The 13,440-nt window shown below is 35.8% G+C and overlaps 1 protein-coding gene across 3 annotated transcripts; it reads right to left on the bottom strand.

Moving 5' to 3' along the window:
- Window positions 964–13,088, bottom strand: LOC109850981 (codeine O-demethylase-like). 3 transcript variants are annotated; one of them, XM_020421073.1, is made up of 2 exons: window positions 12,538–13,086; window positions 964–1,357 (listed from the first exon to the last, which is right to left on the bottom strand). In XM_020421073.1, exons 1-2 carry the CDS (start codon window positions 13,017–13,019, stop codon window positions 1,306–1,308), a joined length of 534 nt encoding a protein of 177 aa, XP_020276662.1. In that variant the 5' UTR covers window positions 13,020–13,086; the 3' UTR covers window positions 964–1,305. The 3 variants fall into 3 exon arrangements, with proteins under 3 accessions (XP_020276662.1, XP_020276661.1, XP_020276663.1); XM_020421072.1 differs by lacking the exon at window positions 964–1,357 and adding an exon at window positions 4,767–5,149 and having other exon boundaries at window positions 12,538–13,088; XM_020421074.1 differs by lacking the exon at window positions 964–1,357 and adding an exon at window positions 5,835–5,854 and having other exon boundaries at window positions 12,538–13,084.

The raw sequence follows: 13,440 nt of genomic DNA on the forward strand, positions 1-13,440 counted from the left end.
AGCTATATCTCTACTCCAACTAGAGAAAAATTCCTATATGGTGTGATCCGCCACTCAAATTTGGGCAGACCCCACAAATCCCAAGCTATATCTCTACTCCAACTAGAGAAAAATTCCTATATGGTGTGATCCGCCACTCAAATTTGGGCAGACCCCACAAATCCCAACATACTTCCACTCGCACAAATGAGTGGGTGACATCCAAGCTATATCTCTACTCCAACTAGAGAAAAATTCCTATATGGTGTGATCCGCCACTCAAATTTGGGCAGACCCCACAAATCCCAACATACTTCCACTCGCACAAATGAGTGGGTGACATCCATAGCTCCCTGAGCCTACTCCCTAAGTCGTTGACTCCCTGAGTCAATGTCTCCCTGAGAATATGCTTTCTTTCAAATCCATGTCCATACATCGTTAGTGTAGCGTGAACCCCTGAGAACCTGCAAGTAGGTAGCCTTATAGCCAGATCCATTAGGATCTTCCTAAAAGAACACAAAACAAATAGTGTAAGTATACGATATCTCGTACCCCATATTAGATCAACCATGTCTACTCAAGTACCTTCTATCCCTCGAAGAAGTGTACATGAACACCGCAATCTACCTTCGATACATTACACTCTTAAATCCTGATCTTGACAAAAGTAAAAGTTGGCCAAGTGATGGAATCAGGAGATATGTCAATTAATCTTCCTTAGGCCGTGAATAGTTGGGCCTACTAATCACCCACTTTTCTAATACTACCCCATATGTGCAGTATCGTCTTATCGTAGCAAGAAATACCAGTCAAAATAGTGGACACTCATAACAACATTCCTAGCAACCCAAGATCTCTAAGGGTACACTAATTACCCTCCACCACTAGTGGTCATCGATAAGGACTCACACAGAGAGGGAGCAGGGATCCATCCCTTGACCTTCTTACATTTGGTCCAAGCACAAATCATATGACAACATGCTATAGTATTACTTCTCTCTTCATAAGTAACAATATAAAATACATACTGAACAAACCCCGTGATATGCCTGAGATCTCTTGACAAGCTCGCACCCCAAACCCCTAGTCTGGCTATTAGTACACGGTAAAGTGGATGTGGAATTTTCACTTTGGTCATGTCAATATATAAATACACAACAACTCATCTTGACCCATTCAAGGGGATGAATAAAGTACTCCTATTATTGTCATACCTAGTAATACAATAGTATTGTCATTGCTCCAAGCCAAATGACATCCGACACCCGGTCTCAACTTTGCCAACTGCCATAGCTTCGAAGGGGATCTCTTGTATGAAAAGAGATCCTACCTGCTAATGTAACCTTCTATTGTGCACCCATTGACCTTTAGTGATGCCCTATACACACCATATATAAAAATGCTTCATGCCGAAATAATCAAGCAATATTAAAATATAACTAATCCTAGCTATGCATATACATAAGAAAAAGACAATCAAACAAGCATAATATCTTATAAAGTCATCATTCTGTAATATATTTAAAGAATATGAGGTCTCAACTAAAATAAAAAGATTGTTATTAAAGACGTAGACTTTTAGGCTTAAGTGTGTTGCACTTAGCTATTCATAAGCTTTTCCCTTTATCAGTAGATCATTTATCATTTAACTCATAAGGATACACTCAACATGACCTCTTCCCTCTCTTAGTTCTTAATAAATTGGTACAAAACTAAATTTTATTCTATTTTTCAAACTAATTTGGTTCTTTCGAATAACCAACAACCAACATGTTAATGCAATAAAGAATCAATACTCCTCTATGTGTCAAGCTATAGCAAGATTCTCCAAGAATATGAATCGCTAGACTGCCTGATGTGCTACAGCCGAATTCTCTGAGAATTTGCAAAACGAGACTCCTTCTAGTGCTATCATGTATACCGCTGCATTATTATGCTCCAAGTAAAAAAGACTATATACTACTATTTATTACTACTCCATAAAATAGCCTTGTCATTTAGTAAGTAAATTTAACCAGAAGTCAACACTTGATCATCCATATTGACGGTCTAGTCGGCATCTAAATATATTCATAGACGTGTGTCCATTTTGCCAAAGCATAATGCATAAATATGGTCTGAATCAAATACTTATGATCCTCTTGACTCATCCTAGTGAGTCATACTAGGATTTGACTGATGCTTGCCCATCAATTCTATAGCAAAGGATGTGTCGGATCTTATGTGCATACATGACTATCAACTACACTCCAAAAAGGATAATTAGTATTCACTTCTTTTCTGGTTTAGTGTTGGTATATTGCTATAAAGTTAGAGTATGACTCTTGGCAATTGGAGTCCTAATAGTCTCCATGTTGTATCTAGCTAGCAATATGTTATCAGCATACGATGATAAGATCTCAAACTCTCATCAGCTATGTGTAGGTAGAAACAATTATCCTCTCGATCATTACAAAATCATAGACCGGTATGGTCCAATATAACCATGTAAATACTACACACTAGAATATTATTTCAAGGTATAGGTAGAGTTGTTTAATTTGGACACCATGTGCTCAAATCCTTTGGCTTTAAAGTATATACATCGATCCACATAGATGTCCTATTCTAGTTCTCCTAGAGAAAATCTCTCTCTAAATCTATTGGATTAGTTCAAGACCAATATGTGCTACAAGAATCAATCTTATGCGAACGGAGTTATTTCTCACCACTAGAAAATGTGTCTCTTCATAATTCACCCTACAACTTTAGGTTTACCTTTTCACCCCAAACGTGCCCTGCACTACTTTATTGTCTCATCCTGCTTGACCTTACAGATATGTTTGTTCTTAATGGTCTTGCATTCAGCGAGAGATCCACCAAGTCCATGACTTGATTCTTCCTTATGGACTCAAGCTTATCATCCATCATTGCCCTTCACTCTTTCACTTTAGATCAAGAAATAGCATCCTCTAATAGTTTGAGCTCCACAATAACAAATAGTGACGCCACAAATGTTTCCCATCAATATCAAAATATCATCCGGGTGCTAGTCCACGGGACAATCAATGAGGTAGTTGAGATTTTATAAATAGCTACAAGTCATCTAAAGGTATCTCATTCCCTTTGTCCCCATCTGGTAGAGGAACCATTCTCTTCCCTTGCTAGCTTTGGTACAATCTCCTAGATATCGTATGAATCCCAAGCTAATCTCGCAACTCTCTATGTCACATTCTTCTCATAATGTTCACATGTAAGAACCTCCCATATAGTGTTTGAAATTAATGTATAGACATACACTTCTTCCATCTAGGGTACAACTTCTCATACCAATGAGAAGCAGTGTAGGCGTGAGCATCACACTTTATGGATGTAGTGATCCAACACCGGCCCTCGGCTATCTATAACTCATAGAGTGTAGGCTATACTAATCTATAAAGTACACGGCTCATAACATATGTCACCATCAGTAACGCATCTTCCCGAAGCTAAATGGTATATATTCTGAACCATGTCTGGCAGAGTTGTATTTCACACTTTGCAATATTATTTTGTTGAAGAATATAGGTTATTAATCAGCTATTTGACTTTTCTCTTTTCTTGACACAATTCCTTAAACTGGCCAGATAGCTACTCTATTACGATTACTACACAAAGCTTTAGTGTTTTTGCTCAATTGATTATCCACCTTACTAATTTAGCACTTGATTTAAATCCAAGCCCTTAACTAGGTGCAAAATCAAAGACACATCATCGCAGATAGAGTACTAGCCGATAAACATGAGAAATTAATGTACTTCACTTGGTACCATAAAAAGTATTAGTCTGCATATATCAGAGTGTACTAATTGCAAAAGATATGCTCTTAGCTTTGCCAAAAGACTTCCTAGTAATTTACCAATGAGACTATACTTGTAGGTGGACAGGTACATCTTGGTACACGTAACTAGAAGGTCGCCCCTAGAAAACCCCTATGTGCTCTCAAAAGTGACCTAGTCTACAATACCATATATTAGATACAATCTTAATTTATGATACAAGATAAAGTAGAAGATAAACTCGGTTACCTAACAATGAGTCACACACTATAATAAAATAAGAGATTAGCTTGGCGTCTTATACGAAGTAAAAAAAAAATCTAATAATGTGAACCTAAGAAAGTCACTCATATGTGGGAAACTAATATGAATCCCATAAGCCTAACAACCGAGAGGCAATTCTTCAAATATAGTGGGAATATTACAAGAATTATTTGTTCCCTAAACTTTGAGAAAACCTATATTCATTTGTACCCATCACCCTTACATATTCTCCATCTAAATCTTTTTACTCCCATTTAGAATCATTTGCAACTCTACGAACTAGTCCCTACCCTGCAAATGTAGTCAATGAGTCCCGATTTTTCTCGGTATTGCGCCCTCATGCGTGACAAGATCAACTTGTCTGCGATAAAAATAATTTATCATACTCTTATTAGTTAGAATTTTCACATTTTAATTTACTTATTTTACTTCAAAACCCATTTTGAAAATCTCCTGGTGTATTCGCTGCAACTAGGCTCTTATCCTTTTGTCTCGGGTATTCAGCTATCAAAGCCGAAGTAAACATGTTAGCCTTGAACACACCTCAGTCTTTAGGCTGCAACTTCACTTTCATTTGCACATCCTTGAATGTTTCACATCTACGACATGTAATAAAAATAGTATATATCTTTCAAGGAGTTATGTAAAGCTCTGATAACCAACTAGATTTGTCGATCCTAGCTTAATGAAGTTCTAGCTACCTCATCATCCCTAATCTTAAAGGTTATCATCCAAATGTGAATTTGATATTAGCAGGCATATCTTTTGAATCCAACTTAATAACAAGAAATTAGATCCTTATTGAAGAGACATATCTGAATCTTATATTAATAGCATCTTGAAAGCTCTAAGCATTAGGATAATCTCCATACTCTTCAAAAAGATTGCTAATCCTTGCAGTCCATTTGGTGAACCTTTTGAACGATCTTCTTGCTTCTAGAACTTGTACTGACTAGTCATAAATCTTTGAGTCCAAGTTGAACCATGTTCCGACTCGGACATCACCACCTCAGTATTTACCAAAATCTTCGCTCTCAGGAGAAAGTAGATCTTCCAATATAGAGTATCTACCACTAATCAATTCCAGGCTAATATCGATATATTGGTACCTGGAGAGAAGGACGAAAACACTCTAATTATGGATACGTTAAGATTATTAGCATTTTATGTGGAGTAATTTTTCGTTTCTGAAGAACATTCCATCTCATCGAGCATTTTATTCTGATAATAAAATTTCTGCCAAACAAAGAGAAGAAGGCCTATGACCCCAACCACGGTGTTCAAATATATAATTTTTAAAATATTTATAATTTTTTTAAATATAATATTAGATTTCTTAGAGATAGACATGTTCAGAATACATATATCTTATTTTCAAAAAAAATTGATAAATCCCTAATTTATCAAAGGACAGTAGATCCCTGATTTATTATACTAGCCCACTAATTTCATAAAACTTGAGTCATTTTCATATATCTGACATCTTGCATGTCAAAGATTAGATTTTTAATACTAAAAAATAAAATTTTAATGAAAAATTGAATCTTTTCATAATAAATATCTTAATTTTCTATTCCGTGGTGAAATTCACCATCAAGAAACTTAACGTAAGATCCATATAACTACATACATAAAATAGGATTGATCTACTACACAAACAATGCATAGCAGAAAAAAGAAGAGCCCTAGCATGCATTAAGGAAAAGTAAATAATAAGCTTAAGGTTTACCAAACGGATCATTTTTGAAAAAATCGCCACTCAACAGGCAAGAAGCCTCTTGATATCACCCCACGACTAACGTGTCAATCACGAACTTGAAGGAGGAATAAGGAGATGACGGGTCACGATTATATATATATATGATTAATGGGTATCCTTGTCATAGGAGGAGATTTCCTTCCTTGTCGCCTATGTGGCACAATCCCCACCATCCTCATAAAGTAGGCACAAATCCCCACTAGCTCACACACTCTCTCCTACTTTATGAGGATTGTGCCACATAGGCGTCAAGGAGGAAATCCCCTCATATGACAAGGATACCCATTAATCTCTCTCTCTCTCTCTCTCTCTTTATATATATATAGGTGAAAACTTGTATCAACTTAAGTGGATAGGGAATAGTGTGTCCACCAAAGTTTTTAACCACTCATATTGCCTAGGGATCCTTGTATTATATAAAAATGTGTTTTATATTAATAAATGTGTAGCTACAAACTTTGGTGGACATCAACTTAAGTAGATAGGAGTCTTGCTCTATATATATATACAGCCTAAAGGAAATATAACTATTACAAACTAGAGATAGAATTCCTAGCATGTAACTTGAGTTGTTGTAAGTGTACTTACATGCAACTGGGCCATTTCTGTCTAGTTGCATGCATTTGTTGTTGCAACTGCTTATTTATAGCTGTAATTGTAGTTGTAAAACCACCGTAGTTGAAACTTTTGACTTGTAGCTATTTTTGACTGATGAAAATGAACTAAAAATCCATTAAAGTTACAATAGTAGTCGCAACAAATTATTTTATCAAAAAAATTTAATTTTGGAAACAATATTTTTTAAAAGTTACTTTTCCCGAACAATATTATTTTTCTCAAAAGTATTTTTTTGGAAAATTATTCTTTTTCAAAAATATTTATTTTAGAAAATATTATTTTTTTAAATTTCATTATTTTGGAAAATATTATTTTCCCCAAAGTTTATTTCTTCATAAAATATTATTTCTTTAAGAATTATCATTTGTTTCCAAAATAAATTTCTCAAAAAATATTATTTTTCAAATAAATAATATATTTTCAAAAAATAATCTTATTTTTATAGAATAATAATTAAAAAACATAATTTTTTCCAGAAATTATTTCTTATTAATATTATTTTTTAAAAAATATTATTTTATTTATCCAAAGTAAAGTTTTTAAAAAATGTTATTTTTCTAAAAATAATGCTTTTTGCAAAATATATAAAATTTCTATAATATTCTATAAAATATATTATTTTTTAAAATTATTTTACTACAAAGTTATCTTTGGCTAAATATCTTTTTGATAAAGTATTGCCACTTTTTCCAAAATATTATTTTCTAAAAATATTTTCAGTTCTCAAATTTAAATGCTTTAAAAAATAATTAAAAACAAGTTGCATATAAGAAGTTAGCAGGCGATTTCCGACGCTAACGTGCACCTCCGCCAGGTTTTGAATGAGGAAGAAGAAGAAGAGTGGAGAGAAGAGATCTACTAGTAATGAGATTCGAGATTCAATCTTTGCTTATCCTCCTATTTCCAATGTAACAGTTGGATTGTATGATGAGGAAGCTTCATCGAGTTCAGCGGTAGAGATGGAGAGCACAGGTCCTAAGGGTGCTAAAAAGAAGATGCTGATGAAGGAGATTATTGCTAAATCTAAGCTATTATCAGATCCGCAGTCACCTCCATTGAGATCTGGTCTCCTGACCTCTCGGCATTTAGGTAATTCTCCTACCCCTCCTCTTTGGGCGGATGAGGTTGAAGAAGAAGATTTAACAGAGAACATTCCTCTGAATGATGATGAAATTCTAGATCTCGATAGTAATGCTAGATCTATGAATGAGGAAGCTGAGCTGGATAAAGTAGATTCCGATCTCTCATCCAAAAGAGAAGATGAAAATCTTGAGTTGCCTCCTCAAAAATCTTATGCTAGTCTGTTTACTGATAATAGAAAGTGCGGTAATGGCTTGAATCTAAATTTTATTCCACCAGCTCTAGATAATGCTGCAACTTTCTCTAAGGAGGAGTGGTGTGAAGGTGAAGACTACTGGAAGTTTGCTCTAATTGGGCACGTTATTGGGCTCAATGTTAGATTCAAATCTATGGAATCATATGTCAATAAAGTTTGGGGACAAATCTCTATCCCTAAAGTTCATTTAATCAAACAGGGGGTTTTTCTATTTGAATTCCAATCTGAAAAATTTATGAGGGACATATTGGAAGCTGGTCCTTGGTTCTTTGGGGCTAGGCCTTTGGTTCTTAAACCGTGGACTATTGATGCTGATATTGACAAAATGCAGGATTATTGTTATCCTATGTGGATTCAACTTCCAAATCTAAGACTAAATCTATGGAGTCCTACTGGGATAAGCAAAGTGGCAAGTATTATAGGGAAGCCAATCACCACTGATAAGCTCACAGCAACAAGGCAAAGATTATCATATGCTAGAGTGCTTTTGGAGGTTAAACTGCCTTTGAAATCTCCCCTTCCTGATCAACTTACTATTAAGGGACCTGATGGTGTGAGTTTTACTCAGAAAGTAATATATGAGCTGAAGCCAAGGTGGTGTGATATGTGCAATATTATTGGCCATATGACAGACCAGTGTCGAAGGAAAACTGGTAAGAAAATATGGGTTCCTATTGTTAAACCGAATGTTCCTGTTGGTGCACATGCACAGCAAACCACTACTGAAGTTTTGAATGGTATTGATCCTGATAAAGGAGGATGTAACTCTGCTATTGATAATAGAATGCAAGCATCTGATAAGATTACATCAAAAGGAACTTCTGGGAAATCTCCTGAAGTTGTAAGCAATACAACTCACATCTTACAAGCAGTCAGGAATGCAACTGACACTGGAGTGAATAGTACTGGGTTTTCTAGTATTAACAAAGAAAATTATGAAAGAAGAGCAACTTCAAAAGCAAATGAGGCAGGGGTGTCCTATTTTCAAGCTTCACATTTCTCTCCCTTGATTTTTCAGGACCATATTTTAGACCCCTCTAACATGGATAGGGGTGGATCTGGTTTACAATGCATTTAGCTATCTGGAATGTTAGAGGATTTAATAAATCCTCTAAACATCAGATTATAAAGCAATTTATTCATCAATACAAGCTTTCTTTCTTGGCTCTTTTAGAAACAAAAGTGAATACTAGCAAGATACAGTGCATTGCAAAAAAAGTAACAAAAAACTGGAACTGGATCTCCAATGCTCACAATGCAAATAAAGCAAGGATTTTAATCCTTTGGGATAGTGATCTACTCTCTGCTCAATTAATCTCTTCCTCAAATCAATTCATTACTTGTGCTATTGAATCAAAAGATGGCAGGTTATCATGTCTTATCACAGTTGTGTATGCATTTAATGACATGACTGGAAGAAGGGAGCTCTGGCAGGATCTAATAGCTTTCAAACAGCAAGTCAATGGACCATGGATTATTGGTGGTGACTTCAATTCAGTTGCTGCAAATGATGAGAAAATTGGAGGTACAATCCTATCTGATTCTGATTTTGAAGACTTTCGGAATTTCATTTTGGCTTGCCAGCTTGTGCATATGAAAACTACAGGTTGTTTTTTTACCTGGTGTAACAAACAACAAGCTGATACAAGGATATGGAGTAGGCTTGATAGAGTTCTGATTAATGAAGATTGGGTTAACCAGTTCACTTCAAGTCAGGTTGATTATTTAGTGCCTAACTGTTCAGATCATTCTCCTGCTTTAATCACAATAGGACAGGAAGATTTTGGGGGGAAAAGGCCTTTCAAATACTTTAAAATGTGGAGTTCTCATCCTGATTTTCTTCAAACAGTAAAGAACATATGGGAGCAAGATATTAATGGTTATCAGATGTATAAGCTCCACTCAAAATTAAAGAAGCTCAAGCATGTTCTGAAGGATCTGAATAAAAGGAGTTTTATGAATATTAGTGAGCAAGTGCTTAGGGCTAAGGAGGATCTTAATGTGATTCAGCACCAAATGAATTCTGATCTTTTCAATCCTGATCTGATTTCAAGAGAAAAAATTTGTCTTGCAAAATATGTTAGATTGGTAAACTGTGAAACATCCTTTTATCGACAAAAAGCAAATATCAAGTGGGGGATTCAGGGAGACAAGTGTACACAATACTTTCATTCAATCATGAAGGCAAAGAGACACCAAAATAGAGTTCTGTCCTTATACACCGAAGAAGGAAACAGACTGTCTGATATGAATGAAATTACTGCTGAATTCATTGACTACTATGAAAAGTTATTGGGCACTGCTGTGCCTGTTGCTAAGCCTGATTATCAAGTCATTTCAAATGGTCCTATTCTTTCTGAAATTCAAAGTGATAGCTTAAGTTTGCCAGTTACAAGAGATGAGATTAAACAAGCTATGTTCTCCATGTCTGATGATAAAGCCCCTGGTCCTGATGGGTATAGTGCCTCCTTTTTCAAAGCTGCCTGGGATATAATTCATGAGGATTTCTTTCTTGCTGTTGAAGAGTTTTTCCACTCTGGTAAGATACTGGGTGCCCTGAATACTACTTCAATCACTCTTGTGCCTAAGGTCCCAAATCCAAAGACACCTTCTGATTTTAGGCCAATCTCATGTTGTAATTGTGTCTACAAGGTGATCACTAAGATAATTGCAAATAGGATTCAAAAGGTGATGGGGTTTCTTATCAGTGAAGCACAGAGTGCATTTATCAAAGGCAGAACTATTTCTAACAATATTCTTTTGGCTCATGAACTCATAAAACATTATGGTAGGAGGCAAACTTCCCCAAGAGCTATCTTAAATATTGATCTTAGGAAAGCTTTTGACACCATTAACTGGGAGTTCATTAAAGATATGTTGAAGGGTCTGGGATTTTCGGATATCATGACTGGTTGGATAATGGAGTGCATCTCTACTCCAAAGTTCTCCTTATCAATAAATGGCTCTCTTCATGGATTTTTCAACGGAGCTAGAGGACTGAGGCAAGGGGATCCCCTCTCCCCCTATCTATTTGTCTTAGGTATGTACTGACTGGTTTATAAATCTTAATTGTAATAACAATCTCTATTAATCATCGAATTAAATATTTTCTACATTAACAATTGCTAAAATAATAATAAACAAAACAATACTTAATATAAAATATTAACAAAACTAAGCTTAATTCGATTAATCATCGAATTAATTATGTCTTCAGGAGTTCAGCAGTGTATCTGGTTTAGAAACTAACCCAAATAAATGCTCTGTGTATATTAGTGGTGTTGATGAGGATCTTAAAGCTCAGATTTGCTCCTATTTGAACTTTTCTGAAGGAAGATTGCCTGTTAGATATCTGGGTATGCCTCTTGTTACAAAAAGACTATCATGGCTGGATTGTTCCCCTCTCATTAGCAAGATATCTGAACAAATACACTCCTGGCAAAATCAGAAAACTCTTTCTTATGCAGGGAGATTACAGCTCATCAAGTCAGTGATATTGGGTATACATGTTTTCTGGACAAGTAGCTACATTTTGCCGACAAGAGTCCTTCAGAAAATTGATAAGCTCTGTTCTAATTTTCTATGGAATAAAAAAATTCCTCTGGTTTCTTGGTCCAACATCTGTCAGGATAAAGCTCATGGTGGTTTGGGAGTTTATTCGGCAAGTACATGGAACTATGCTGCTGCTGCAAAACTTCTATGGATGATCCACCTCAAAAAAGATCTTTTATGGATAAAATGGGTGAATGAATACTATATGAGTCATACAAATATCTGGCAGGTTAGAGCAAGAGTGCACGATTCATGGGCTTGGAAACAGCTTACAAAAGCCAGGGATATGATGATTAACAGATTTGGTTATGTTAGAAGATTGCAAGATGTCATCAGTGAATGCTGTTCGAATGGCAAAGTTAAAATCTCCTCTATCTACAGAGTTTTACAGCATTCAAATCCCATTGCTGAATGGTGTAATACTATATGGGATGGGCTTCTAATTCCTAAAATTTTATCTTATGGTTAGTTGCTCAATCAAGACTCCTAACCCAAGATAGATTGTGTCGTATGGGGATTATCTCTTCAAATCAGTGTGCATTATGTTCTAACAATCTGGAAACCTGCAGACACTTATTTTTTGAATGTCAGTACTCAGCTACAGTTTGGAACCTAGTGATGGACTGGATGAATTTTAACTGGAAATCTTGTTGCTGGGACTCCATAATTAACTGGTTCAGCCACAATTTGAAAAGAAAGAGGAATTTCACAGAGAAATTAAAGCGGATGGCCCTTGCTGTGTCGGTTTACATGCTATGGAATGAGAGGAATCTTCGGATTTTCCAGGATAAAGCCAGGCCACCTGACATGCTGTTTCGAGCCATAAAGTTTTCTATTTACTCAAAAATTCTAAATGAAAATTTTCCTTTGTATATAAGAGATAGAATTAGAGAGATGTAACTAGGCTCTTTCTAATTTTGTGTTTCCAGGCCAATTTCCTGGATTTGAAAAATGTACAAATTCTCATTTGGTTAATGAATACAGCTATTTTCATCGACCAAAAAAAAAAAAAAAAGAAGTTACAAAGGAGAACTATGAAAATGTGAGTCGTAAAATTTAAAAATTGAATTAAACATTTTTAACTATAGTTACAAGTAATAATAGTTACAACATCTCAGTTATGTGCTAGTGTCAATTGCATTGCAACTATATATAGTTGCAAGCTACCAAAAGCAAGTATGAGAAGGAATCAATATTGAAGACAAGTTAATAACCTCTAACTAATTAATTACCTCATATCCTTTGGATACTCTGGCCACCGATTCCAAATCTCCTGCACCCTCGTCTCCTTACCCTCACTCGACGTCGGAACAATCATCGGATCATTCACTGCAAAATCAAACACTTCCTTCCAGTCCCTAACATTCTTTGTATTCTCCATATCATAATACCCTAGAAAATTCTCGTCGTCCCTCCTCACTCTCCTCTTCTCCTCTGTCGGCAGAGCGAAGAACTCCTTCGCTGCCGACTGAACTCTTTCAAGGAGTTCGATCGGGACTCCATGGTTGATGACTTGCAAGAAGCCAACTTCACTACAGGCTGCTTTGATTTCTGCAACAAGGATTCTTATAGGTAGCGTATCGTCACCGGCGATGATGGGACTGGTTAGGAGTGGAGAGAGGTCGATGATAGGGATTGATTCGGCCTCGAAGATGTCGGGGTTGGGTCGCTGGTCGGGTTTCTGAATGAAGTCTGGATCAAATTCTGAACCCATGTTCTTTTTTGCTTCTCTTGATCTCTCGTTCTGAGTCCCTCTAATATGGCTGTTTCAAGTTTCATGGGGACTGAGCGTGAGTTAGAGTGGGCGCCGTGTACTTTTCCAACTTTTGTCGTTTTATTTTTCTTGCCTGACACCTAAGCAACGTTATCATCAGCTTATAGTATCTCATTTTAGCTTCTCACGTTAAGTCCGTACGTGCTTGCATGGGTTTTTTTGATTTATATTTTATGGTTTATACATTATTTAAAAATGTTAAGCTATTTGTCGTTTTATTTTTCTTGCCTGACACCTAAGCAACGTTATCATCAGCTTATAGTATCTCATTTTAGCTTCTCACGTTAAGTCCGTACGTGCTTGCATGGGTTTTTTTGATTTATATTTTATGGTTTATACATTATTTAAAAATGTTAAGCTA

This window comes from Asparagus officinalis, chromosome 7 (genome assembly GCF_001876935.1).
Source record: "Asparagus officinalis chromosome 7, Aspof.V1, whole genome shotgun sequence".
NCBI classification, from domain to species: Eukaryota; Viridiplantae; Streptophyta; class Magnoliopsida; order Asparagales; family Asparagaceae; genus Asparagus; species Asparagus officinalis.

Coding starts and splice junctions, on each gene's coding strand:
- LOC109850981 (XM_020421072.1), bottom strand. CDS start 13,019: ATGGGTTCAGAATTTGATCCAGACTTCATTCAGAAACCCGACCAGCGA. Junction 5,150..12,537: donor GAGTATCCAAAGGATATGAG/GTAATTAATTAG, acceptor CCTTCTCTCCAG/GTACCAATATATCGATATTA.